Source organism: Chelonia mydas, chromosome 14, assembly GCF_015237465.2.
Source record: "Chelonia mydas isolate rCheMyd1 chromosome 14, rCheMyd1.pri.v2, whole genome shotgun sequence".
Taxonomy (NCBI): Eukaryota; Metazoa; Chordata; order Testudines; family Cheloniidae; genus Chelonia; species Chelonia mydas.
Genome location: NC_051254.2, coordinates 14,205,747 through 14,233,419, shown reverse-complemented (window position 1 = coordinate 14,233,419; position 27,673 = coordinate 14,205,747). Strand labels below are relative to the sequence as shown.

At 49.2% G+C, this 27,673-nt stretch overlaps 1 protein-coding gene across 3 annotated transcripts; it reads left to right on the top strand.

Moving 5' to 3' along the window:
* Positions 1–5,261: 5,261 nt before the first annotated feature.
* FDXR (ferredoxin reductase) lies at positions 5,262–25,283 on the top strand. Of its 3 annotated transcripts, none has more exons than XM_007065030.4 (12): positions 5,262–5,424; positions 10,238–10,335; positions 12,115–12,210; positions 13,116–13,238; positions 14,475–14,588; positions 15,211–15,312; positions 17,920–18,027; positions 18,387–18,471; positions 19,445–19,644; positions 20,117–20,288; positions 21,223–21,396; positions 23,530–25,283. In XM_007065030.4, the coding sequence occupies exons 1-12, from the start codon at positions 5,364–5,366 to the stop codon at positions 23,658–23,660; spliced, it is 1,464 nt and encodes a 487-aa protein (XP_007065092.2). In that variant the 5' UTR covers positions 5,262–5,363; the 3' UTR covers positions 23,661–25,283. The 3 variants fall into 3 exon arrangements, with proteins under 3 accessions (XP_007065092.2, XP_043383781.1, XP_043383782.1); XM_043527846.1 differs by having other exon boundaries at positions 5,280–5,424; positions 17,923–18,027; XM_043527847.1 differs by lacking the exon at positions 13,116–13,238 and having other exon boundaries at positions 5,280–5,424.
* The last annotated feature ends 2,390 nt before the right edge of the window (positions 25,284–27,673 follow it).

Sequence of the window (27,673 nt, the reverse complement as noted above, 5' to 3'; positions counted from 1 at the left end):
CTGGATATGAGTCAGCAGTGTGCCCTTGTTGCCAAGAAGGCTAACAGCATACGGGGATGCATTAGTAGGAGCATTGCCAGCAGATCGAGGGAAGTGATTATTCCCCTCTATTCAGCACTGGTGAGGGGTGCTTCCAGTTTTGGGACCCCCATTACAGAAATGATGTGGACAAATTGGAGAGAGTCCAGTGGAGGGCAATGAAAATTGTTAGTGGGCTGGGGCACATGACTTATGAGGAGAGGCTGAGGGAACCGGATTTATTTAGTCTGCAGAAGAGAAGAGTGAGGGGGGATTTGATAGCAGCCTTCAGCTACCTGAAGGGGGGTTCCAAAGAGGATGGAGCTCTGCTGTTCTCAGTGGTGGCAGATGACAGAACAGGGAGTAATTGTCTCAAGTTGCAGTGGGGAGGTCTAGGTTGGATATTAGGAAAAACTATTTCACCTGGCAGGTGGTGAAGCACTGGAATGGGTAACATAAGGAGGTGGTGTAATCTCCATCCTTAGAGGTTTTTAAGGTCCGGCTGGACAAAGCCCTGGCTGGGATGATTTAGTTGGGGTCGGTCCTGCTTTGAGCAGGGGGTTGGACTAGATGACCTCCTGAGGTCTCTTCCAACCCTAATCTTCTATGATTCTATAAATTAGCCCTGCTTGCCACATCTGGGACGAGCTATGGCTGGGGTTTAATTAGTAGATCCAGCTAGGTAGGGAGGAGCTGATTCTCTTATAAGGAGCAACAGGAAGTTACAGCAGTGGGAATGTTCAGGAAGCTGTGGAGAGTGAAAAAAGTTCCTGTAGGGGAGTTGCTTGAGATAGGAAGGTCTGAGAATAGCCAATTAAGGGAGGAAGGACCCTGGGACACCAGAGATGTGTCCAGTTTAAGGCGGGGGAGAAAAAATGTTTGTGTTTATTTTTAAACTTTAAATTAACAAACCAAACACTAAGGAGGGATGTTTTCATTGAATTCATGAAAGCTTCTGGGCCTGGGGGTGTTTATTTAGGAAGCCCCTTGCAGGGGGAAACTGAGGCAAACCCCATGCAGAGTGATCTCTGGCCATGAGGGATCATTTGGCAAGTAGCCAGCCTGGTGACACATGCTGTGTTCTGAGGCCAAACTTCCAAAAGGAGCTGCTACAGAATGGAGGTAGAGAGGTCCAGATCTTCAGAAGTATTTAGGCACCTAACTCCCATTGAAAGCAGAACAACTAACTCTAGTGGGCCAGAGCAACTCATGTGCACCATACTCATTCCCAGAAAGCTGCCAAGTGATTTTCAAGGTAATGTAAGAAACCATGTGGATTGTAGGACTCTCGGATAACCAGCTGTTAAACAGTAAGCTAGTTTCAATCTTAACTGTATGGCTGTTACGAGCCCCACTGTAACAACTTGGTGGTAGAAATCCATCTTCTGTTGCTTGATGATTTAGGATTCTGTAAAGAGTGTGCCTTGTGAGGAAGGGAAGGGCCAGTGCTTCATACTGGCCAGCAATGTAATAGAAGTGGGGACCCACTGAGGATGAAAGACAGTTGGTGAAACCAAATTCTGCCAGTACCAAATCCTGGGGTGTTGGCTGTGAAGGACCAAGAGTTACTGCATAATGTGACTGTAAATGTCCTGGTGAGAAAGAGGGTGGGTTCAGGCTGATGGGTGTGTAGGAAGCACAATGAAACTCCAGGAAGAAAAGTTACTAGCCTGGGAATAAAGTGTTAAAAGACAAATTGCCTGAGGGCACCATGGAGGCAAAGGAGAAGGTGCTAGGAGCCCCATCCTCACTGGTGCTTCTGCTCCAAGGTAGCCATAATTTGCCCCCTGGCCCTTGTTGAGCATAGGAGGATGGTGCTAGTGTTGGCAGCACTTAGCAGCCCTGAATGGGCAGGGGCCTATTCTCTTTGTGCATTGGCAGGTATCTGGATGATGGTACTGGGAGTCAAGGCCGTCCCAAGGAGGGTGCGGGGCCCAGGACCAATCAGCCTGTATGGGTTCCCCCTAACATTTTTTATAGAGGTGAAATCTGGTGTAGGGAGGGGACACCAGTGCTGGGGGGCGAGGGACGATGGAGAGTTACAGGGTGGCACCTGTGCTGGGATGAGGGAGCCCCCTGTGCTGGCAGGTCCCGGAAAAGGGAGGGGTCCAGGACAGAAGGACAGTGGATGGGGTCAGCCTGGCACTGGCGTGTTTTGGCAGTGCTAGGATGCTGTTGGTGCAGCGGCGGGCGACGCTGGGAGCCGGTGGGGCGTAGCGGGGCAGGCTGTGCCAGAGACCACCTGCGATGCCAAGCAAGAAAAATAAATACGAGGCATCCCTAAACCCACCTCCCTCAGGGCTGGCCTCGCACGACACACGCACACTGAAGCATGTGGCCCAGAGCGGTCACCCTGATTTGCCAAGGGATGGCTCTGCTGGGGGGAGGGCATGGTCAGCTAGTGGGCATGCTCTGGTCAGTGATCATGCTCCTGTTATGGATGAATAGTTCTCTGCACAACTGCTCATGCAGTGCACCTCCTCCCATCTCCAAAATGCAGGCTGGACTTAGTTTGCTCCTTACTTGGCAACTAAACACCAGAGGACTTAAAGAAAAGACCTGAGGGAAATGACTTAGGTGCCTAAGTCCCATTTTCAAAAGTGATGTAAGGGTTCAGGAGCCTAAGTCTTTTTGAAAGTCAATGAAATCCATGGAAATTAGATACCTAGGGGCTTTTGAAAATCCCACAAGGCACTTACATGCATATTTAGGGGCCAAAATACCTTTAAACATCTGTCCCTAGTGAAAATGTTACCCCTCGTCTATTGCTCTGGTGTGAATGTAAAATTGATTGTTCCTCAAAGCATGCTCTCCTGTGCTCTGTCCTGGGAGCTTAAATTCATAACTCTGCTAGACACTAAAAATCATGGTTGAACAGAGACACTAGATATATGTCTTATTACAACAATCTGTAACCTGCTAACCCACTCTTTTTGTCCTATGACTGCAGAGGTGTTAATAGGCCACTCTACCTTGAATGGTCCCTTACAATATGTGCTAAACAATCTGTTCTGTTCTACCTTGCATTTTGCTGGGATGCTGGGAGTACCTTTCTCAGACCTGAAGAAGAGCTCTGTGTAGCTCAGAAGACTTGTCTGTCTCCCCAACAGAAGCTAGTCCAATAAATGATATTACCTCACCCACCTTGTCTTTCTAACGTCTTAGAACTGACATTGCTACAATGACACTTCATACAACTCTGGTCTCAGAATCCACAAAACTTTCCTGTTACTGGGAAAGGGGTGTGAGCAGCAGGTGTAGCTGGACAGGTGCTGAACACAGCTAACCAGCAAGCATAGCCAGGGAGTAACGCTGCTCAGCACTGTTTCAGAGACAGCAGTGACCGGGACAAAGGTGTACTGTCACAAACAGCAGCGAGGCCTTGAATGTGGATGTAGCTGGGTAGCAGTGGTGACTCTCAAAATCACATCCCTTTCTAAAATATTTTATGTGGGAGTTTTGTTTAAATGACAATAGGAGTTGTCTGTTTTGTGGTGAGGCAGATAATGTAAAGAGACTGTTTAATGCAAAGGCGTCCCACCGGGTAATAAAAGACAGAAACTTCTATATTCCGATGCCCCAGCCAGATAAATAGACAAACCAAGGCCAGCCAATCTCTGGGTGGGAGGGAGTTCTTATCTATCAGACCTTTAAGGGACTATATTCTGGGCCTCAAGGCTTTTTTTATGTTAAAAGTAGCCTCACAAAGGACTGACTTGTCTTTCTGTAGATAAAGAGAACTCAAATATCACCAGCTGTCACCGGGAGGAGATTGGGGCAACTTTATGAGAGCTAGCTGGCTGAAGCTCAATCCAGATAAGACTGAGGTGATGCTGGTAGGCTAAGTGACATGGCAAGGCTGATTTCTCCCCCTTTGATTGATGATGTGTTCCCACCATTCATTAGCTGTGTTTGGAATCTGGGGGTGGCATTAGACCCCCAGCAGCTGATTGATGGTCATATAGTAGTGGTGACCAGGAGTGTTTTTTACCATCTGTAACTCAGCAGGAAATTGCTACCATAGATCCAGGCCTGTCACCTCAAAGTAGGATTATTATAATATGCTCTGTGTAGGATAACAATTTAGACCAATCTGAAAATATATATTACTTAGATGGAAAAATCTACCCTTACTAAAGTCCTTAGGAAAGATATCATCACAACTAACAAGTCATATTCCTTACTGAAGAAACAGCCTTATGTTCTACACTGATGGCCTAAACCCTGTGATACCATCAGCATGCCGACTTTGTAATAATAATCACTGGACTCTGCATTTCTATAGCATTGTTGAGCTAACAATCTCAAAGCCTTTTATAATATTAATGAATTGATCCCTGGGAGTCTGAGGTATATTGTTATCCCCATTGTACCCACTAGGAAACAGAGGAACACAGAGAAGTTAACAGATTGATTATGAGTTATGGAACACTCACCATTCTCATTGATGCTGGTAATGCACTGGGACATTGCCATTGATTTCAATGGGAGAAGGATCAGGTCTAAAATCAGGTAAGAAGCATGCCTCCCAATGGTCTCAGGATTTGTGGGTCTGTCCCACTTTAACCCCACCAGCCCCCCTGTCCCAGTTGAAGGAAAAATTTCCCTCATTGACGGCTGCCAGGGGAGGGGACACGAAAGGGCCCCTAAACCTAAAGACATTATGATCTGGCACAAGTATGAGCTTGCAGTGCCACTCAGAGTGGGGTGGACAGACCAGACCCCGGAGGTGCTGCATCTTGCTTTAGCCACTTGAAATGTTAGGAGGCTTTCCCAAGGTCAAACAGGAAGTCAGTGGCAGAGACAGAACCTCCGTCTCCTGATTCCAAGCCCCAGTAACAGTGCCCAGGCTGGGGATTTAGGGGCTGTGTGGGGACAATCAGGATGGGGGAGGGTATGGTGAAAGCTTGCACTTGAATAAGCATGTGTGGGACCCCTCTGGCTCCTACTCCACCACCAAACAAACCAGCCCTCCCCACTGCCCCCGTCTCTATGTTTCTTCCTAGACAGGGACAGGCACTCTCTACCCTGTACTCCAGGCTAGGGGCGAACCTGGTTATATGAACTGGAGGATAAACCATAGAGACGGAATACACAGGCCTGGGAAAGGGCTCTTCCTCTCCTACAGGCGGTGTTCCGGGTAGGCGTAGTTATGCTAATTGCACTAGTGCCATGTTCCTGAGCGCGTGGGGGCGGAGCTATGCTAATCGAAGGGGCTTTCCGCCACTTGATTGGCTAAGGCGGACGCAGTGTGGAGTCGGTTTGCTGCCCGGCCGCAGGGGTGGTGGCAGAGGCAGAGTGTCTTGTCTTCAGTGGGTGGGGCGCTCCGAGCGCGGTCCCTTAGCATGGGTTCGAGCTGCGGCCGCGTCTGCTGGGAGTGGGGGTCTCGCCTCCGCCGCCTCACGGGTAAGGGGGCCGTCCGCTCGCTGCGCCGGGGCTGGGGCTGGAGAGCAGGGGCACAGAGCCTGGCCGTAGGGAACCGGGGCCCCAGGGAGCCTGGTCGTAGGGGACTGGGGGCGGTGGGGCCCCAGGGAGCCCGGCCGTAGGGCACCGGTGGGGGGGGCCCCCACGGGAGCCCGGCCGTAGGGCACCGGTGGGGGGGGGCCCCCCACGGGAGCCCGGCCGTAGGGCACCGGTGGGGGGGGGGGGCCCCCACGGGAGCCCGGCCGTAGGGCACCGGTGGGGGGGGGGGCCCCCACGGGAGCCCGGCCGTAGGGCACCGGTGGGGGGGGGGGCCCCCCACGGGAGCCCGGCCGTCGGGCACCGGTGGGGGGGGGGCCCCCCCCGGGGGCCCGGCCGTAGGGCCCGGGGGGGGGGGGGGGCCCCCACGGGAGCCCGGCCGTAGGGCACCGGTGGGGGGGGGGGCCCCCCACGGGAGCCCGGCCGTAGGGCACCGGTGGGGGGGGGGGCCCCCCACGGGAGCCCGGCCGTAGGGCACCGGTGGGGGGGGGGGGCCCCCCACGGGAGCCCGGCCGTAGGGCACCGGTGGGGGGGGGGGGGCCCCCCACGGGAGCCCGGCCGTAGGGCACCGGTGGGGGGGGGGGCCCCCCACGGGAGCCCGGCCGTAGGGCACCGGTGGGGGGGGGGGGCCCCCCACGGGAGCCCGGCCGTAGGGCACCGGTGGGGGGGGGGGGGCCCCCCACGGGAGCCCGGCCGTAGGGCACCGGTGGGGGGGGGGGGCCCCCCACGGGAGCCCGGCCGTAGGGCACCGGTGGGGGGGGGGGGGCCCCCACGGGAGCCCGGCCGTAGGGCACCGGTGGGGGGGGGGGGGCCCCCACGGGAGCCCGGCCGTAGGGCACCGGTGGGGGGGGGGGCCCCCCACGGGAGCCCGGCCGTAGGGCACCGGTGGGGGGGGGGGCCCCCCACGGGAGCCCGGCCGTAGGGCACCGGTGGGGGGGGGGGCCCCCCACGGGAGCCCGGCCGTAGGGCACCGGTGGGGGGGGGGGGCCCCCCCCGGGAGCCCGGCCGTAGGGCCCCGGGGGGGGGGGGGGGCCCCCCACGGGAGCCCGGCCGTCGGGCACCGGTGGGGGGGGGGGGCCCCCCACGGGAGCCCGGCCGTAGGGCACCGGTGGGGGGGGGGGGCCCCCCACGGGAGCCCGGCCGTAGGGCACCGGTGGGGGGGGGGGCCCCCCACGGGAGCCCGGCCGTAGGGCACCGGTGGGGGGGGGGCCCCCACGGGAGCCTGGCCGTAGGGCAGTGGCTCTCAATCCTTCCAAACTATGGTCCCTCTTTCAGGAGTCTGATTTGCCTTGGTTACTCCAGGTTTCACCTCACTTAACAACAACTGGTTACAAAATCAGACATAAAAATACAAAAGTATCACCGCACTATTATTGCAAAATAGCTGACTCTCAGTTTTGCCATATATTTATAAATAAATCAATTGGAATATAAATATTGTACTTACATTTCAGTTTATACTCTATAGAGCAGTGTAAACAAGTCAGTGTCTGTATGAAATTTTAGTTGTATGGACTTTACTAGTGCTTTTTTATGTAGCCTGGTGTAAAACTAGGCAAATATCTAGAGCAGTTGATGTAACCCTTGGAAGACCTCTATGTACGCCAAGGGGTATGCAAAGCCATGGTTCAGAACCATTGCTATAGAGGGACTGGGGAGCCTGGTTATAGAGGGACCCGGGGGGAGATGGGAGCCTGGCTATAGAGGGACTGGGGAGCCTGGGAGAGCATCATTGTGGTAGGAGCTGAGCTATGGAGTGAATGACTTGAGAATTTAGGAGTGCAGGGGAATGGGGGCTATGTAGCTGAGGGAATGCAAGAAGCAATGTGACAATGAGATCGAAATGGGGAAAGAAGGGGCAAAAGATCTACCTGACACTTTGATGTCCAGACCCATAAGAACATCAGCTGGTTGTGAAGCCCGGGAAGTAACTAAGGTGAAGCCTGTGTTCACAAAAGGAGCTTGAGCTGATTCCAAGGATGCCTGAGCTTTCACTCAGGGAAGTGATAGTCCAAGGGAAGGACAGAATAGGCCTACCCTGAAATGGCCAAAACACAGATCCTGTCCCCCAAATAAAGTTGTGACCTTGAAGCTGTTTGCTCTCGGAAAGAGTTAATAAAGCGGAGTCCCCCCTTGAGGCCCCTTTGGGCCTGATTTTTTGGAAGAGCTGAACACCCGCAACAACTATTGATTTCAGCTGGAGTTGTGGGTGCTTTGCATGTCCATAGTCGGGCCCCATGTGTCTCAAGTTGAGTAGCCACAATCCCTCCTGGAAACGTGGTCCTCGGTGATGTAGGAGTGGTTAGCAAGACTGCTCATGACATTAAATTGTTTTAGCTGATTAAAAACAAAGCAACCAAAACCACTGCAGACTTGTGAGGTGGATTTGGACACAATGGGGGGAGAGTGAGCAGTGTAAGGACAGGTTTCAGAGTAACAGCCGTGTTAGTCTGTATTCGCAAAAAGAAAAGGAGTACTTGTGGCTCAAATAAATTGGTTAGTCTCTAATGTAAGGACAGATAAAGTTCAATTGGATACATATACAGCAATGCATGTTAAGAAAACTTACCTCAAACTTCTCCTCTGCTGCTGGGCTCTGAACTTGCAAGACTTTTTCCAGAAGAAGATTTGGAAGTAAGGGGTGAGAGAGCTCAGTGCAGATATCTGTCCTGTGTTCAGTATCTGTCTAATTAAAAACAATAATACTAAGATGCTCAGTGTTTTGTTGAAGGGAGGAGACGTATTAAAAAAATGATATTGTCTGAAACAATACATCCTGTGTGGTCCAGTTTATTACCTCCGTTTATGAAAAAGAGAGCAGAGATGGCAAAGATCCAGAGAGGGGTAATGGAGAGAGGTTTTGAGGGACTTTTATGTAATGAAAAATAGAAATAATAGGAGTTAGAGTAGATTTAACTATGACTTTCAAAGCTATGATCAACTCTTCCTTTGATTCCTGTCCTGTAACTTGAGTGCAAAGGTTCACATTCTTTAAAGTAACCCTGTCCAATAAAAAATAGTGTTGTAAATAAACCACCAATTTCCTGATGTTAGTAACATCTCGGGTGAGTAGAAGTAAAAGTACTCTGTAGTGATGCCTGTTTGGAAGACTCCGCCATATCAGTTAGCATTTTGAGAGTGAGAGCCCCCTTCCTTGTTAAATACATGTACATTTGGACAGGACTGTGTGCCTTGGTGGGTTGTTTGTTAGTAGGATACAGAGACCCATTGGTGGTTTAAGCTCAGGTCAATAGTGACGAAATTGTTGCCATCTGACTACTGCTGAAAGGCCTTGGCAGAATGAGCTGGTTCAGTCCAGTACTCAATGAACAAATCGCCATGATGGTGGTTTTTGAGATATGGACGATAGTAACTTGGGACCCTGGTCTGCAGTCTCAGCAGAGAAGCTGAAGTCTGAATGGACCATGGAAACTGAACTACTTTCTGTCCTCCTAGGTCAGGGTGAATCAACTTGTCGGGGTGGAATAGGGAGGACACTTGCATTGCCATTGCATGTGCCGTAGCTGTTTTGTAGAGAGAGGATTTCAGTCTCCAAGGACATCTGGCTGCCGCCATTCACCAGGCGTAGATTCATGAAAAATTAGCCACCCCTGCAAGCATATACCCTCCTCCTTTCAGAGGAGAAAATTCTGTTCCTATCTTGCACTTCTGTTGTGCCATTCCTCTGAAGTCATCAAAGTGCTTTAATTAATATTTTAATTAAGGAAGTCCCAGTTTCCTTGTGAGGTAGGCAGGAATTTCTCTACTTGATTTACAGGTGGGCGAACAGTGGCATCAAGAGGCAAAGTCCCAAAGCAAGCCAGTGTCGGAGTCTGGAATGTAATCCAGGACTCCTGACTCCTACTCCTTTGGGCTAACTACCTTCCCCAGACACACTCCATTTCTAAAAGAGTCCAGTTGACTCTACAGGTACAGTGGGAGTGGAGCTGGGTAACTGCTTCCTAAAATAGATATAAATGTCAAGGGCACTGAAGGAAAATATCAGGGTTTGGCAGGGAATTGTAGTCCCTGGCATTTGACCCCAATGCATTTTTGCTTTGAATGTCTTTTTGTACTTTTCAGCTGACTGCCAAGGCCATGCTGGACTATGACTGAAATCACTATTGTCTCCAGCCCTTCTGGTGGCTATTTAATTGGATCACATTAAAGTTTATTGATGACCTGTTCTCTGAATAGCCTGCGGTGTGGGGAATGCGAGGCGCTAGATTGCCGTGACAGTGAGATCTTTTGTGGGCTTGTCACTCAGGAGGAAAATCTCAAGTGGTGGGCGGCAAGATCGTTTCTTCCTAGCCCCACCTGATAACAAAGTCAGTGGTGGAAGGGGAAGCCCTACTATCCAGCCCCCTGTGCAGAATGGAGCGCTGAAAGGGACTTAAAGATGAAATCATCACAAGGGGAGTCATCCTATGCCCCCCTTCAGTAAAGATGCCCTTTGAAAGGAAAGGTCTGTTACCTAGCAGAATCCCTGGGCACATCCCTGATGTTTTCCTGTTGGTGGCTTTCCTTTCCTTTCCTTTGTATACGTGTTCCTAAGGGTAACTTCCATCCCTCCGTTTTAATTGGTTCTAAGTCCTGTGTTTGCTTAATGTAGAAGGACTAGCTCTTAGAAGCCTTTAGCACCCCTCCCAGTTCTGAGGTCCAGCCAGTATGCATGGGAAATCCTAGCAGGATTGAGGCATTTGTGTCAAGGGTGGTATTTTCTCTGCTCATTGACTCTGCTTTTGTGCTCTTTGCTCAGGTTTCAGCAGGCTGCTTTCTACAGCTGCTCTCGCTCCTCAGATATGTATTGTGGGGAGTGGACCTGCTGGGTTTTACACTGCCCAGCACCTCCTGAAGGTAACTGGCTTCCGTTCAACATAAGAGAAGATATTCAGCATCTTGCTTCCTGGCATGTGGGCTGTAGACATCCCACAATACAGGGGACGATTCCCCTGGTGACTGCACTGTGTTGGGCTGTCCCCATCAAGCCTATAAGGCTGTCACTATATATTGGAACAAAACTATGCTTCTGTAATAAGATACACCACAAATATCTGTCTACTGGGCTTTTAAAATTTTTATTCCAGAAAATGCTGGTAACATTCATCTATAAATAAAGGTAACCAGGGAGAATTGTTTTAGGTCCTTCTCCATATTGACTAAGCCAAACAAATGAACAAACAAATTTCATATAACAGTAAATGTCAGACCCTCAGTCGATCAGTTATTGGTCTGGTGATGAGAATAGATTACAAAACCTGCCGAGTGCTGCTAGTGATAAATCACATCCATAGTTGCTTAATCAAGTGAGGTTACTTGCTTTTTGCTGTCTCTGAAGTACACTTGAGCATACTGTGGTATAATACTCTGCATTTTAGCCAACTTCAGGAACAAATTTCAAGGCTTAATCTCCACAAATAGCACGAGAGATACAAGGTCTCAAAATACTAGCTGCTAACGAAGTACTTAAAGCAAAAAATCTGACTGTGTCTAAAATACATACCAGCTACAAACCTAAAATGTGTATAATCGGCAGTAAGATTTTAGGATCTTGGCCGACATTGTTAACTGCTGTTGGGGGGCCAAAGGGGTGAAATCTGGGGCATCTTTCACCCAGTGTACTTCTGCAGCAATTGCTTAAATACCCAGTGCCAAATTCTGCATGATGGGCTGGTCAGACATGGATCTCTGCTGGCAATGTTTTGCAACATCTCATATTCCTTTCACTAGTGGGCATGTCCTAAGATAAAATAGTTATTGCACAAAAACCAAACCAGCCATAATCTATTGGTGCAAGTTAATGAATCCTCAGGTTAGAAGATAGATGCCCCTGTTAAGTTTCTTTAAATAATTCCTTTCGTCTTTCTATTGGGGCAGGCTGGCAAAATCCACAGTATCCCAACCTGACAGTGTGGTTTAGCAGAACACAGGAGAGTTTTGCTTACAAGCCTGAAATATACTAGAAATGTGCAATATTTTGTATCTGGTGCCCACATACTCTTTTTTTAAACGAGGATGGGAATAGACTGGCTGGCCTAATTTCCTTTATTCTATGCCAGCACTCTGTGCACATTAATTTACTTTTTATTTAGGTGGTTGTCTTGAAAATGTGAGTGGTGTTATGGCAGCTATTCTTATGTAATCAAAGGGGTTTTTGTCACCATTGTATGCTCTCCCTTGCTATCTGAATGCAACACCTTACAACCAAAATTAAACTAAAATACAGCTGCGGTGACGTGTATGTTCTTGCCCCAGCTGGATTTGCCAGATGTTCTGTGATCTGTGCATTGAGAAGTAAAAGCAGACCCTTGATAAAGACTGTAGGGACACAGAGGATAGGCCATATCTTGCCTTCCTTCCCTGCATGATGATCTCAGTGTTCAGGGAGTTTCGCTGGGCGCCACTGAACTACAGACTCCCAGGACGACTCTCCTTCTTTTTTCTGAGATGCCAGAGCGCTCTCCTGAATTTTTTACTGTGCCTGCAGATTCAGAAAGATCAGTGTCTCTTGATGTGCAGCCAGTTTCCACAGCAGGAGGTTGATGTTGGGCCCCTGTTGTTAGCCACTTAGGTTGTGTGCTTTTTTTCTCTCTTGGCTGCTTACATTGTAACTGTGAACTTTCTCCTCTTCTCTAGCACCACAGACTGGCCCAGGTGGATATTTATGAGAAGCTGCCAGTTCCCTTCGGCCTTGTTCGTTTTGGAGTGGCACCAGACCACCCTGAAGTCAAAGTTAGTACTGGCTTTCCCATCGTCCGAGGGGTGGTGGAAATGGAGAGTCCGTGTCGGTAGCTTTGTCCAAGAGTTGTGAACTGGATGTGGTGGTCCGCTTACACCATTGTGAGCTGAGACGAGTCATAGGTCCTCTCAAGAGAGGTATAAGAAGTGCCAGTGTTGGGGTGCAATTCTTGTTTGTAGGGGATTCTCTCTCTGTAGTGGGGCCTGTTTTCTGTTGCCAGACTAGGTCTGTCAGGCATTCCAAGGACAGAAGTGGTGTTTGCTGAATGGACAAAGGTACTAGGAAGCAGAGACATTGGTGACTAAAGTGAGGGGAAAAGTTTGGAAATGGGGGGAGGTGCACGTAAGAATAAATTGCTGCACAGTCTCATTTCAAGAAAGAGCTTTCATATTAAAAGCTGGGAGTGTCAGGCAAGGATATCTGTGGCAGAAGGTCCGTGCTGGGATTGTTCAGTAGCACGGAACAAGAACAGCTGGAACTTTGAGTTGTTCCTCTTGATGCTGGTGAGGGCTGTTCAAGGGGCAAAATTCAAGTTAGCAAAACTTCCAGCCAAGTGTTTCTTCCAAGGGGCAAACTCGCACTAGCAGTGATTGGATCTTTTTTTTTGTTCCTATTTTTTTTGCCGTTTATCGCTTCCTTTCGACAGATCTGACTGACGTGGTGCCAAGCTGTGGGTAACTGTTTACTTTAAAACGAAATATTCAAGCCTTTGTCAGATAAGAGCTACGCGTCCTGGAACAGCCAGCATGAATTAGAGAGAGAGACACTGACCTCTCGCTTCAAGGCCACGTGGGGGCGTTGCGGACCTATACATCCCCAGACCATGCTGCTGTGCTTTGTGGGATGTGCTGTGTGGCTGTTAAATTCACACCCTTTAAAAGTTCTTTTGACCCAACAGAATGTAATCAACACGTTTACGCAGACGGCGCATTCCGATCGCTGTTCCTATTATGGGAATGTCACTATTGGGAAGGACATGACGGTGAAGGAGCTGCAGCGGGCTTATCACGCAGTGGTGCTGGTGGGTTAATGGTCTGTGTGTCTAGTGGGGAAAGGACTGGGGTGGCGTCGCGATCAGATCCAGCGTGCTTCACTCCTTCCTACCGAGTTTTGGGGTATTGAGTCTGTTGGATTCCCCCACAGTTTAGCCCTTCCTGTCAAGTTTAGTTTTTAAGGGAGAGGGAATCTACCTCTCTTAGGTATTTATATGTTCTCCATCACTGTAGTGTCTTAGCTCCTCATGATTTATCTTTACAACACCCCTGTCTGGCAGGGCAGGGCTGGTGGGAAACCAAGGCACAGAGAGGCTAAGTGACTTGCCCAAGGTCACAGAGGAGGTCTGAGGTAGAGCAGGGAACTGAATCCCCACCTCGCCAGTCACGGATTAGTGTTCTAACCAATGAACTGCCCTTTCTCCTGAGCATGAAGTGAACAGTGTCAGATCTGAGGTGGTGGGGGATGAAATTCGCTCTGTTTCAGTGAGAGAAGAGGGTGTTTCAATCTCTGAGTAGCTGTGCCGGTGAATATTTCCTGTAGCCATTCAGCCTGACGTGCACATCCCATAGCGTGTTGCTGATCTGCGGACAGTTCACCTCTGTGGCGGACTGTATCCTATCCTGTCCCATAGAGGAATGGCTGAGCTAGTAGGAGGGAAATGTCTGTTCCTTGTTTTCCACTGCAGAATGGCAAGAAACTCCCCTCCTGACTGGAACTATCATTCTGAGTCCGGTGCCCTGGGGAGTGTGTGTGTCTGTGGCATAGTCCGCCATAGTTCTCCTTCCTGCCGAGACGCTGGAGAAAATAGCTGCTCGTCTAAAAAGCGACAGGCTTTATGGCTATTTGGGGAGTGAGAGGTGGGTCCCAGAGGAGGAGATGCACAGTTACCATTTCTCCAGGTTCATGTTGCTCTTACCCTAAAAAAGCAGCTTGAAAACACCACTCTCCCTCATCACACCTCTGTGTCTGACATAATCCAGCATGGCTAGACTAGTGTGATGAGCAGGGCTTCCTGCAAGCTGAGAAGAGCCGGTAATTCCACAAAACTCACTAGGGTCTTTGCTGTGCTGATCTACTACCCCAGGAGGTGCCTGGATATTACGGTGATTGGCAGCGGTACAGTATCCAAGAGATACAATCGCTGAGCAATGGCTCCTCTGTATTGTGTTCATGGGGCTGGAGATTTGCATGGCGTGTGATATTTATACCTGCATGCAGTGGCATGTGTATGACTATGGGAATGTTGCTTCTGTCTCTGCAGAGCTATGGTGCTGAGGATAACCGGATCCTTGGAATCCCAGGGGAGAACCTCTCAGGGGTTTATTCAGCAAGAGCATTTGTGGGCTGGTACAATGGACTGCCTGAGAACAGAGATGTAAGGGTTTGTTTTTTCCTCTCGGAGACTGCGCTCTCCGTGCATCTGTATTCAGTCATCCAACTCTGGATTAGTGCCTGTCCGAAAGGCTTGCAATCGAAAAAGATTAGCAGACACAAAATTAAATCCTCCTCCGATGTTAAAAATGTGAACAATTTTCATGTCAGTGAGAGGATTAGCCAGCTCTATAGATTGCCAGCACTTCTTGGAAAGGACATAGGGAAGCCCAAAAGGGACACTTTTAGGGCTGGGGGGATTAAGCTGGCTTCTCAAAATAGTAGACTCTTAGAGCTTCCCTGTGAGAGATGGAATCCAGGAGATCTACAGGAGTGGGGGCCCAGGGTACACTGAAAGAGATGCAGGCTGGGGAAATAACTGAATGTGTTGCAAACTAGCCATTGTGACAAAGCCACACCAGGCAACTGCATCTGAGGGAGTGACTGTTCGGCCTACCTGGGCCCCTTTATCTGGGTTAGAATGGCAGCTAGAGTGAAACAGGAGGCAGAAGAAACTTCTGCCTTTGTAACAAGGAGGGGATGGCGAGAACCAGCCTTAAGTGTGGTGACGGTGCCAAGATCGACCGGGTGTTGAATGTACTATTCAGATCTCTCTCTCCACACAGCTGAAGCCCGACCTAAGCAGCGAGACAGCCGTGGTCATGGGGCAGGGGAATGTGGCTCTGGATGTTGCCCGAGTTCTGCTGTCTCCACTCGATATACTCAGGGTGAGTTGAGGGAGGTGCTGTAAAATATAGAACGCAAGGTGCAGAGTTTGCATGAAGGGCCAGAATTCAACTTCAAATTCATTAGGGTTTGATGTAAGAGGGAAACCCAGACAAAATAGCTGATTAAAACAACCACATGTAGACTCCTCTGTGGGTTTTGTTTTCAAGCAGAGCCTTTCTCCCTCACAGCCTGCTTCCCCTCCAGCTCTTCCCTGCAAGGGAGTTGTAGTCCTAGGTTTGTAGTATCCAAGCGTTGCTATGGGAGTGATTGGGGGAGTCATGGACTCAGCATTAGGATCCAGCTGATGGCACCAGCGGCTGGGCTGGTGGAAAAAGCATATTTGGTGCTCTTAAAAAAAGACAAGGAAAACACCATGCTCCAATCCAGTCTACAATGCTTTAGAGCTTTCCCCAGTGTGAAACGTTCTCCTTACATACCTGAGAGCTAGGGAATGCAAAAATCGGGCTGGGATTCTCCCAGAGCCAGCTGGCCTCTCCTGTAGCACTCATGGCCCTTCCTGGTGTGGAGATCATCACTTTACTTTGTCTCTCACAACCTCAAACTCTGTCAGTTTTTTAAAGGCAATGAATGAGGCTCTGGCGCTTTCTCCTTGCAAGTGACAAAGAGGGAACTGCAGCCTGCCCCCAGCTGGAGCTGCTGGGGGGTCAGAAGTTTAGCCTGTTTCTCTCTTTTGGAAAGGGTGTGCCTCTTCCCCACGCATCTCTGCTTCCCAGGCTCTTAGTGGTAGCAACAGCCTCAGCAGCACCCGATGTGCCTGCTCTCCAGCCTCGTAGATCTTTTCCCTACCATGCTCCCAGTTTGATAGCTGGAAGCTTGTTGGCAGCAGCTGCTGCGTACAGCTGCTGCCCCAGATGTTAGCAGCAAGGGCCTCCCAGAGCTTTCTGTCCCTCCGGAACTGAAAAGAGGCTGATTGAAACTCAACTACTCCCTCCAACATTCATGACTAAATTTAAAAAAGCTTGGGACTTTGCCAATTTTTAGAGGCCGTACATAGCTACACTGATTGGGAAGTGGGAGCTGTGCTTCAAATGATGTGGTCTTTGGGACCAGAGGCGGTACTCAGCCCCGGCACAAGGGGGACATGGCACTTGTCTATGAAGTGCAACTTTCCCAAAGCCGACTTTGTGCCTTGGTCAGATTTGGTCCTTTTTTGTGCTGAATGTAGGTTCTTCCCTGCTTTTATCTCTGTGGAGCTAATCCTGCTACAAGCAAGTGAGTCTGGAAGTTTGTTGCACCTCGGGCATCATCAGTAAAAACGTCCATGAGGTCTGTTTGCAGAATCTTTATCGGAAGGGGAAGAAAGAGGCAGAAAAGAGCCCTGCTGGGCTTTTCACATTGTCTAGCTTGTGATGCTGATGGTTAGGAAAAAAACATATTTTGACTTCTGAACTGAGCAAATCAGATCCGGAACCCTTTGAGGTACTGTCCAGCTGGAATCTCTAATTAGTCTGCCCTCCTGAGCAGAACTGCCCGTCTCAATTCGCTAAGCATTTTATTCTACAACCCTAAGCCACGTTTTCAGTGATGCTGGTATAGATCCCATCACCGTCTAAGTCAGAGGTGGGCAAACTATGGCCCATGGGCCACATCCAGCCTGCGGGACTGTCCTGCCTGGCCCTTGAACTCCTGGCTGGGGAGGCTGGCCCCTGGCCCCTCCCTTGCTGTCCCCCCCTCCCCCGCAGCCTCAGCTTGCTGTGCTGCCAGTGCTCTGGGCAGCAGGGCTGCAAGCTCCTGCTGGGCAGTGCGGTGGCGTGGCCGGCTCCGGCCGGGCAATGTGGCTGCCCGTCCTGCCGCTCTGAGCGGCATGGTAAGGGGGCAAGGAGTGGGGGGGTTCGATAAGGGGGAGGGGGGTCCCGGGGGGCAGACGCGACAGGGAGCAGGGGGTGGTTGGATAGGTGTGGGAGTCCCACGGGGCCTGTCGGGGGCGGGGGTGTGGATAGGGGTCGGGGCAGTCAAGGGACAGGGAGCAGTGGGGGTTGGATGGGTCGGGGGTTCTGAGGGGGCAGTCAGAGGGCGGGAAGTGGGAGGGGGCAGAAAGGGGGAAGGGGCCAGGCTGTTTGGGGAGGCACAGGCTTCCCTACGTGGCCCTCCAAACAGTTTCGGAACCCCGATGTGGCCCTCAGGCCAAAAAGTTTGCCCACCCCTGGTCTAAGTCAATAGAGGAGTTCCTTCCATTGTAGGGAAGGGTAAAGGGGCAAGTCGCCAAATGCCCCTGTGTGAATCCCTACAGCAGAGGAGGTTAGAAAGGTGAGGATCCTTGCCCTGTTGGCCCCAAGCTTTAAATGGCTGACTGGTTTGGGGTTGTGTGTGTTTTGTTTAGTTTTTTTTTTTTTATCATCCTCTTAAAAGGCTTTTAAAGAAGGGAGATTTCCCGTGAGGCTGCTCAGTAAGGTGTTACCCTGTTAACTGTGTAAGGATTGCAGACAGTATTTTCAGTGAGTGCTGTGTTAAGGCGTTAGCTGTGAAAACCACCCCTGGAAAGGGAGGTGGCTTTGTCTGCGCAAGCAGATGCCCTGTTGTTTTCAACTTCCTGCGCTGTGCCTTCCTATCTCTCCCACCTTCATTGTCACATCTTTGTCTTGCAGAAGACTGATATAACTGAAGGCTCCTTGGCAGCCATAGCCTGCAGTAAGGTCAAGCGTGTGTGGCTTGTTGGGAGGAGGGGGCCCCTCCAGGTAGCTTTCACCATAAAGGTAAAATATGCTTGTTTGAGCTTAAGGGTACTGTAATGTAATAGGATTTGCTGTGACTGTAAATCTAACCCGAAGCCCACCTTCTGTGGGTCTAGTTAATTCAACATGAGGTGTTGAATCCACTGATTGTGGCTTCAAAAGTTTACAAGAAGGCACGTGAATGCCTGAATGCCGGCATCCTGGTTACTGTGCCCACATGCTGAACTCGGCCTCCTATCTATAAATCAGGAGTTGCTGGCCTGTGCCGCCTGTCTGGTGGAAATGGCTTCTCTTTTGGATCTGTGCTGTTCTTATGGCTTCTCTGCCTCATCTACACACGGCACAGTGAGGCATCACGTCTTCCTGTCTGACGTTCCCAGGAGTTGCGGGAGATGATAAACCTGCCCGGTACCAGACCTCTCCTGGACCCCGCTGATTTTACAGGCCTTGGTGATGTTATTAAAGGTGAGGAAAGTCTGCCCAGCACAACGCAGGTTGGATGGTGAGATTTCCATGGTGGGGTGAATACCCATGGGTTCTGTCCGGGGCAGCTCTCGGAGATGAAGGATGAGGCCAGGGGGCCTTACCCTACTTTCCAATCCTGTTGCTAAACTAAACAAAACCAGTGGACAACTTTACCCTCTCCTCATTGCCCTGGCATCTTGGAAACCAGTCTCTGATTTCTGCCTTACTCTGTGTTGGCACCTGAGTGGATGCAGTTGTTATGGTCTATTGGGCTGTAATGAGAGAGCTAATTTCTTCCCCTTTGCCCCCACTCGCTTGCTAGACCATAAGGCTATGGAAAAAGCCTTGCAATGCCCTGATTGACTAGCACATGAGTTCCACCTGGCTAAGCCACAGTGACCAGAAGGTCAACAGGCTGAAACAGTAGCAGGGTAGCCCTGGTGGCGAGTATTCAAGGATGGCTAGCAGCAAGAGAGCTGCAACGCCACGTGTGTCTAGAGGAAATGGACACCCAGCTCTTACGTGCAGCACGTTCCAGTGTAGTTTGTCTGCTCAGGCTTGTAACAGCATTAAATGGACTGTTGGGGGTGATGGGGAGATGGATCATGAAGGGCAGGGTCAATGTGTGACTTTCAGTGAAGGAAAATCCAGGTCTGAAAGCCCATGTTCCAAGCTAAACTGGAAGGAGAGTTGGGTTCTAAGGTGCCCTTGGACTTTCTTCTCAAACTGTTGAATTCAGAGATTGCGGCTTTTGACAAAGCTGTTCCAAAGTCCCAACTGTGCTGCTGTGCCTGGCACAGCAGCAATCTGCCTTATTCATGGTTTAGAGGCTTGCAGATGCTGACTGGATGTAATTCTTTAGCATTAACTGTACATTGGTCCAGACTCTCCTCCTTGCGTGGTCCCCCTTTAGAGACTGGCAGACCTCTGTTCAGGGTTCCTTATGCTCCTGCCTTGCTCTTTTAAATTTTAGATGTTCCCAGACCCAGGAAGCGTCTGACCGAGCTGATGGTCAAATCAGCCCTGGAGAAACCTGGTGAGAGAGAGGCCAGTCGTTGGGCATCAGCAACCAAAGAGTGGGGCTTGAAATTCCGGTGCAGCCCGCTGGAGGTACTGCCCACTGCTGATGGGAAGCAAGCAAGAGGCATCCGAATGGCCGTCACCAGGCTGGAAGTATGGACTCAAAGTTCTCTCTTTCTAAAGGATTTGCCCTCCCCAGGCTTGGTTCTGTGTTGCTGGGAGATGAGTAAAAGTCTGTTGCATCCACTTGGATCTGGAGATCTCTGGGGAGCCCTTCTGCGTTAATCTAAAGACAGCTTGATACTCCTGGTCTAATTAGAACCAGCAGAACTGCCTGCCATCTTAGCAGCTGGAATGACAGATTCTTGGGAAGTCAGCCCTAGGTCTCCTCCAGGAGCTGTTTCTGATACAAAGGAAACTTTCTGTCCCTTGGTATTGATAGTTGCAATGGGAGAACACTCCAATAACTCGGCCTACTAATATCCAGTAACGGGATTGCTAGTGAATCCAGGAGGTAGAAGGGAGATGTTGCTGTTTCTCTTGGGCGATAAGACTCTCAACTGCATTTGCATTACAGGCTCTTTAACTCTTTTCTTTCTTCCCTCTCCCTCCCTGGGTTATGTAGGGTTCAGGCGAGTCTGCCAGAGCTGTCCCCACTGGAGAAGTGGAGGAGCTTGAATGTGGGTTGATCCTCAGCAGCATTGGCTACCGGAGCCTCCCACTTGACGCTTCAGTACCATTTGACCCCAAACTGGGGATCATCCCCAACAGCCTGGGCAGGGTTCAAGGGGCACCAGGTTAGTATTAACGCTCAGGGTTGAGGTTTCCTTGTGTGTAGTGTTCGGGTAACAGCTTATGAGTGTGGGTGGGGTGGAGGGGAACATGCCTATAGGAAGTTTGAAGGGTCAGTGGCTATGAGGTTTGTGTGGATAGGAGTGAATGGGAGAGTATGGGCTTGTGTAAAGAACAGGTCTGGGAAACCTGAGTTCCATCCCTGTCTAGCTCATAGGCTTCCTGTGTGACCCCTCCTTGGGCAGTTCAGTTCTGTGCCTGAGTGTCCCCATTCATAAAAGTGGTGTAATGCCCGCTTTAAAGGAGTGTGGTGAGGCATAATTCACCAGCATCTGGAAAGCACTGTAACATCCTCTGACAGAAATTGCCATTGGCGTGTCAAGTATTGTAGGAGCTGGGCCATTTTGTGTCCTTACAAAAAATCCAGCGGTTACAGTTTTAAAGACCTGTCCTGCATCTTGAAACATTAAGAGCTCAGATGTACACATGACCCAAAAGCATGCTGTAATTGTTATTAGTTTATTAAGGAGAGATGGCAGCCTGCAATGGCTGCTTAGGGGTAACATTTTTGAGTCACTAGAGACTCCCCTAGCAGCTCTACAGTGGGGAGGACAGCACGGTTGGGAGGATGCACTCTCTGCTGGGAGGAGGGTAGATACTTCCCTAATATAACCCACTGAGCAGATGCTACAATGAGCTTGGTAGTGATCTGAGTGTGACGTATCCTGGTGTCAGCTGTTGTTAACGTTGGCCAGCTACATCTGAGAGGACGTGGGGGTGAAACTACAGTGGATAAGGAAATGTAGATCTATATCTAACTCTTGGAGTCCCTTCAAGCTGAAGAGACAGCTGTGTTTGGGGAGTTTGGGTCTCTATCCCTACGTGTGTGCTGGGGATTGCGTCAGAACATGTCAGACTTTGAGTAACATGTTGTTACAGGTCTGTACTGCAGTGGCTGGGTGAAGAGGGGACCCACAGGGGTGATTATCACCACCATGAACGATAGCTTTGACACAGCCCAGTCCGTGCTAGAAGATCTCCAGTCGGGGTTGCTGAAGCTTTCAAACTCCAAGGAAGGCTTCAAGTCCGTGAGGAGCATCCTGCATAGTCGAGGTCTGTGAACGTGCATACACAAGTCCTTGTGTGTGAGCATCTGTAGCCATGAACATAGATGTGTGAGCCAGCCAACCTCCTTCCAGCAAACTCAGGCAAAAGTTCTAGGCTGAGACAATGGGTTAATGAACTGTCTCCTGAAATCTGGAGCATGGGCTCTAATTTGACTAAGGAAAAGGGTTTGATCTTGTCTCAGTCTGTAGTGGACATTTCTCTTCCCCTCGTCTCTTTGGGGGGCGGTGGGAGAGAGGGAGAGAACAAATGCCACACGCTGGTCTAACTGTCAGTCTGCACGGGACGCGTGCAGTAATAAGGTCACAGTACTGAGCGTCAGGATTTAATTGCATGGGCAAGGCTGAGTGGACAAAGCTTGCACCGTGTGCTCTCTATTCCTGGTGCTTTCATTTGTATGGATGCTACCCATGTTTAAATTCCACCCACTCCTCTTAGCATTCGTTTTTGTAACGTCTGAGTTAGACTTCACTTGCTGATTAGACATCTGAAGCATTTCTCAAGTCTCTCTATCCCCTTTGCTTTTTGCCAGGAACAGTCTTTTTTAAATTTAAAAAATAGTGTGAAAATTATATGATGCATTTTAATTACAATTTACAACCCTCACTGAAGCAAGAATAAGATGGACTGCCTAATGGTGCAGAATACGGAGAGACCAAGTTGGGTGCTTGCAGCGCACCTCAGGAGTGCTATTTTGAGCACTTCTGCTTATTGTTAACATAATGTGGAACCTTGTATACGAAGCTTATAAGTGGTTACAGTGAATATATTGCGGAGAAAGGTGACAGTCCTGGGTCTGAGATTCTGTTACCCACTGGTCTGTTCAAGGACAGCATGAGCTCCCCACCAATGCTGCACCTTCCATAAAGCTTCAGTCCTAAACCGGAAGAACCACCTCCAAGAATGCGAGAGGAGTTCTTTCCATGGGCTGCTAAGCCCTGCTGAGGTGACCAGCAAGGATGCCGGTTGTGCTGGTAGATTTTTTTGGTGTGAATACAAATCCTCTATGGTCTGAGATCATCAAACTCATTGCATAGATGATACCCAACAGTCCTCAAATATAGCTCCCGCTTTCTACGAATCTAATCCATATTTAAGTCAGTGATTTAGAGAGAAATTTCTACCCTGTTGTTCATCCCAGGAGGCGGCCTGTTCTCAGAGTCTTTCCTATGACAGATTTCTCCTTGAGCCCTGTTGCACTTATAGGAATGATCACACCAGTTCAGGCCAGTCATCTTAATTCAGTACCGTGTATCTTGTAGTAGCAAACACCAGATTGTGCAAGTAATCCCCTAGTAGGCTATTCCATAACTGTCTATCTGGAGAGAAATTTTCTTCCTAACACTCTGATTTATTATTGACTTATGCCCTGAAGCATGAGGGCTTCTGTCCTTTAATTTTTGTATCTTGTCTAATGTAACTGTAAACTGTTTTTATTCTTCATACAACTGTTTAATCTCTGTTTGAATCATACTTAACTCTTAGCCTCTATCGTGTGTCAGTGATTTCCTCATGGTATTTATGGAAGCAGAGTGTGTAAAACGATGTGTCCCAACCCGCTTTTTATTACTTAAAAAAACCAACCCCACAGGTGGGGGACTGCAATTCTCCTAATTTAAATGTAATTTTTAAGGTTTAAAAGTCATTGCAGGGCCACGCACAGGTGCTAGGCAAGGGCCATTTAAAATCAGCACAGTCCTTGGGTAAAGTGTCATTGTCAGTTGCATAAACAGCGCGGCTATTGATGTTGAATGGCTTTCATAGCAATCCTTCCAGGCACATTTGGGGACAGATTAAAACACCCCAGAGGGTCATTTACTGCTGCTGTATTTAAAGACTTTCGGTTCAAGTGTGCTTCCCTCCAACAGTTCAAGACGTTTTAAGTGAACCAAGGCAGTTTCCGCTGGGCGAGGGCTGCGCTGAATGGTGTTATGGCTTGCAAGTGTCTGACTAGTCAGATTTGACTGGATCTCTGGAGCCTGTCTTATAACTGTCTTTGTGCTGCTGAGTTTTGAAGGTGCCTGTGTTTGCAAGGTTCTGGCTCTTCTGTTTGCTTACATGTTTCATTCTTGTTCATTTGGGATAGATGGACCTATGCTTTCTCTTTTGTTATAACACCAGGGGTCCATCCAGTTACCTTCTCAGACTGGGAGAAGATAGATGCTGCTGAAGTGGCAAGAGGCAAGCTGGCTGGCAAACCTCGGGAGAAGCTAGTGGATCCTCGGGAGATGCTGCAGTTGATTGGTCACTGAAGATGCCTATTCACAGCCCTCTGGGTGCGAGAAATTGACAGATCCACCATGTATCCCCTGCATCTCCTCAGCAAGTCCCATTCGCTGCTGGCTGTGCCTGCCATGGAGGATTGGCACAGTCAGAACTGATTGCTGTTCTTGGATGCATGGGAGAAGGTGGGTGGCTCCAGGGGCCTGTGGAGGTGTCCAGTAGTGAGCTGGAACTGACTCTGGATTCTCAAAGCTGACATGAGTTTACACAAGGCCATGTGCTATTGACTGACTCCAGGTCTTTACAGCCTACAGTCTTGACTCCAGCTACTTTCCCTGCCTGTGTCAGCCCTATAGGGGGTCACTGCAGTCATCTGGGAGCTCTCTGTAGTTGGAGTCACTTGGGCATTAACCGCTTAGTTGGACCGGGTGCCGCTTAGGGTGAGAGGCCCTGGCTCGCTGCTCTCCTCTGCTAGTTCCAAAGAAATTTTACTGCGCCTTTAAAGCCAGTGAGAGAAAATGAGTGACAGTCACCTTTCCGTTCACACCAAAAGCCTGAAGCCAAATGGCTTTATTTTCTTGTAACCTGTGTCAGAGTCTGAGCAAGTTATTTTCTCTCTTTAAATCACCTATAACTAAGCCCTTTCAGGAAGAGGAAGGTGAAGTTGGAGCTACATTTTTAAGAGTCCAACCTCTTAATCTCTGTCTGCATTAATTTTAGGGCTGGCTGGCCAGCCTAGGACTGCAGCTAGCCGAAGAGCTGTGCAAATGCAGGGCACTGCTTCTCATCCGCTGTCTGTCTGCCAACTTTACTATGCAGTCCGTGTCAATAAATCCTGGAGAGTCCTCATCTGCTCAGTAACACTTAATGATGGAAACCTAGACCAGGCTTAGGTTATTTTATTTTTTTAACCTGGGGGTGGGGGGGCAATTAGTAAATATATAATTGACTTGTCCCAGAATATCCAAAATCATCTGTGCATTAGTATTTCAGAGGTGCAGCCTGCCCTGATTGCGACTAGCAGCAACCTCTTGGCCTTTCTGCTTTTTTATGTAGTCTGTATGTTTTAAAGATTATTAAACGCTCCCCTTTTCCTCTTTGACCAAATCTATCATGTTTTAAATGATTCCAGGTTTTACTGCTAGACAGAGAGCCCCTAGAGACTAATATCCTCTGTTTCACTACAGAAGAAGTATAGCGTGGACAGTGTCAGTGCAGACTTCCTCTCTGCTCTGCTAATGTGCTTTCTCCTTGACCTGTAGGGGCTACTTGAATGGCTGAGACTCCATTTATGTCACATGTAAACTGTTCAGATCCGTTTTTTTATGATATCAGCAGAGCCCTCTTGTAAATGTGTCTCCTGTAGACCAGGCCTCGGGTGTTAGGGGAGTTAAATCACTGTCCTCATGCAACTCTTGGTGTCTCTGCTAAAATTTATCATTTGTGGTGCTGTTTTGTTGCAATGTGGACACCTGTCTGCTGGGAGGTTCCAGATTGTATTTCCATGCTCAGCGTTTGTCCAATTTTAGACAAGACAGATCTGGGCCTCATCTCTTTTTAAATCTCATTTGCAAACTCATTAAGAAACTCAGGAAATGTGATGACTGCTGGAAACATGTATGCAAATTAGCAATAAAGCTTGTTGAACAGCTGTTTGTGTGACGTGACTCCTGTTATGTCGTAAGGATGATGCATTTCTAATGTTAAACTCTGATCTGGAGATTACATGGATTCTGGATTTGGAAAAGTGATTAAGCTTTTTTTGGCAAGGCTGTTGACTAGAAGGTAATGAAATTGCTCTCTGTCCTGCTTTGGTGCTGGGCATACGGGAACATAACAATAGAGGAAACAATTGAAATGCATTGTGAGTGATGTATTTGCCTGCAACATGATGTGATGGGCCAGACCTTGCTTGCTTGTAGTGGGTGGTGGTAAATGCTTAGTTCATGTCTACAGAGTTCACCTTGGATGTTAATCCCAAAGCACTGTGCTGGCTGTGTACATGATACGGGGAGCACACACTTGCCTGTAGGATGGGTTGCAATAGTCAGTTCTGTACCAGCAGGGCTCCATGCCAGGTTTTAGGAAGGGACAAATAACTGAGGGGGATTTTAGGTAGGTAGAATGCTATTACTTAGATAGGAATTTGGCCCAGGCCTGGGGCTAATGCCCTCCAGGAAGTGCCATAGGACCATTAAGGATGTGCAAGAGGTCAAGATCTAGGTTTTAATATCTCAGGCAGATGAAGGACTTTTATTGAAGATTATGTCAATTCATCTCATGTTTGCAGTTCCTCTGAACTGCCCATTCCACAGCTGGCTGCATGTCATCTGTCCATGACCGAGTTAATTCATTTCAGGATGGAGAGCTGGCTTCCTTTCCCCTTGTCTTCACTCTGCTCTTTCTCTCTGTCTTCAGGGACCAGGGCAATGAAATGTCTCCAGTAAACTTCATTTCCCAATTACAGTCTGTCCATTAGGTGGCGCTGTGAAGCCAGTACTGTGACTCCTAAGAAGTACCGCAAGTGCAGTAGAGAATTGCTAGGGCTGAGTGACCACCTACATTTGATGAAGTGGTGATGCCTGGCCTGAAAGAGCAAGTGGCTCATTAGCCTTCTCTGTCTCTACTTTGTCTGCTCTGAGACTCAGCTCTCCTGCTGAATTAGGTGGCCAGCCTAGGAGAGATGATCACAAGATTTTCCTGTGGGCGGGGCGGCTGCCTCCCTGTCTGAAATGATGCCCTGTCCGCTTCTGCTTTCATCTCCCGCTTTCTTCGTGCGTTCAACTGTTCAGAGTGCAGCGCTGCACTTCAAAGGGAGCTCACCTGCCATGAGGTTCAGTGGCCTGGTTTCTTACTCCTCCCCTTTTCACCTCCCACACAACAGTAGCCATCTCAGACTCAGTTAATTCCCACGTTTTAAAAATCCCTTTAAGATACCATTAAAGTAGGGAGTATTAATCAATTTTAAAATACCGTTATTAGACCATTGGGATCATAAACCTTTGAAAGCCTGGACATTTGAGGGTAAGGATCCACAACCAACCTTAGCTCTCCCCAGATATCTCTGTCCATTCTCCACTTACAACTAAGTACCTGAGTCAATCACATGCGAAGGGGAAGGATGGTTCAGTGATTAGCGCACTGGCCTAAGCGGTGGGAGGCCCACGTTCATATCGCTGCTGTCCCGCAGACTTCTTGTGTGACCTTGGGCAAGTCACTTGGTGTCTCTGTGCCTCAGTTCCGCATCTGTACAATGGGGATAACAGAACTGCCCTGCCTTACACGGGTGTTGAGCATAAATACATTAAGATTGCAAAGCATTTTGAGATTGGATGAAAAGCGCTAAATGAGATTATTTTTATTATTAGCTATTCAAGTGTCAGTAATATAGGAGGGTGGGGTGAGGCAGATGGGGCTCTGCATTCATAGTGGAATGGTGGTTGCAAGGTAATTCTTCTGCAGTGTGTATGTGGAAGGATAGGAGACAAGCTGGAGATGTTTCTCACTTGCTGTGGATGGAGGACTGAAGACTCACTCACCTCCTCCCTGTGCTCTAAACAGGGTGGAGCTCTGTAGCAGTGTTCCCTTTGTGGGTTGGTGCCATGTGGAATTGTTTTTACTGACTCTGGGCAGAATTAACCTTGCAGATGCTTGCCGCTCCAAGTAGCAAGTGCCATGGAGGAGGCTTGAGCTACACCTCAGGGAAGGGGCTACATGACAAAAGCTTTAGAAAACCTGTCCTATGAGGAAAGGTTAAAAATTGGGCATGTTTAGCCTTGAGAAAAGAAGACTGGGTGGGAGGGAGATCGGATAAGTCTTTAAATACATTAAGGGCTATTCTGAAGAGGACTGGGATCAGTTGTTCTCCATGTCCACTGAGGGTGGGACAAGAAGTAATGGGTTTAATCTGCAGCAAGGGGTGGTTAAACTCTGGAATAGGCATCAAGGGAGGTTGTGGAATCAATCCCCATCACTGGAGGTTAAGAACAGGTTAGACAAACACTGTCAGGGTTGGTCTAGGTTCACTTGGTCCTGCAAGCAG

Excerpts from the sequence above, each read along its gene's own strand:
- FDXR (XM_007065030.4), top strand. The coding sequence starts at position 5,364 with ATGGGTTCGAGCTGCGGCCGCGTCTGCTGGGAGTGGGGGTCTCGCCTC. Across the intron at positions 10,336-12,114 it reads CTGCCCAGCACCTCCTGAAG|CACCACAGACTGGCCCAGGT; the intron begins GTAACTGGCTTC and ends CCTCTTCTCTAG. Across the intron at positions 18,028-18,386 it reads AGGTAGCTTTCACCATAAAG|GAGTTGCGGGAGATGATAAA; the intron begins GTAAAATATGCT and ends TGACGTTCCCAG.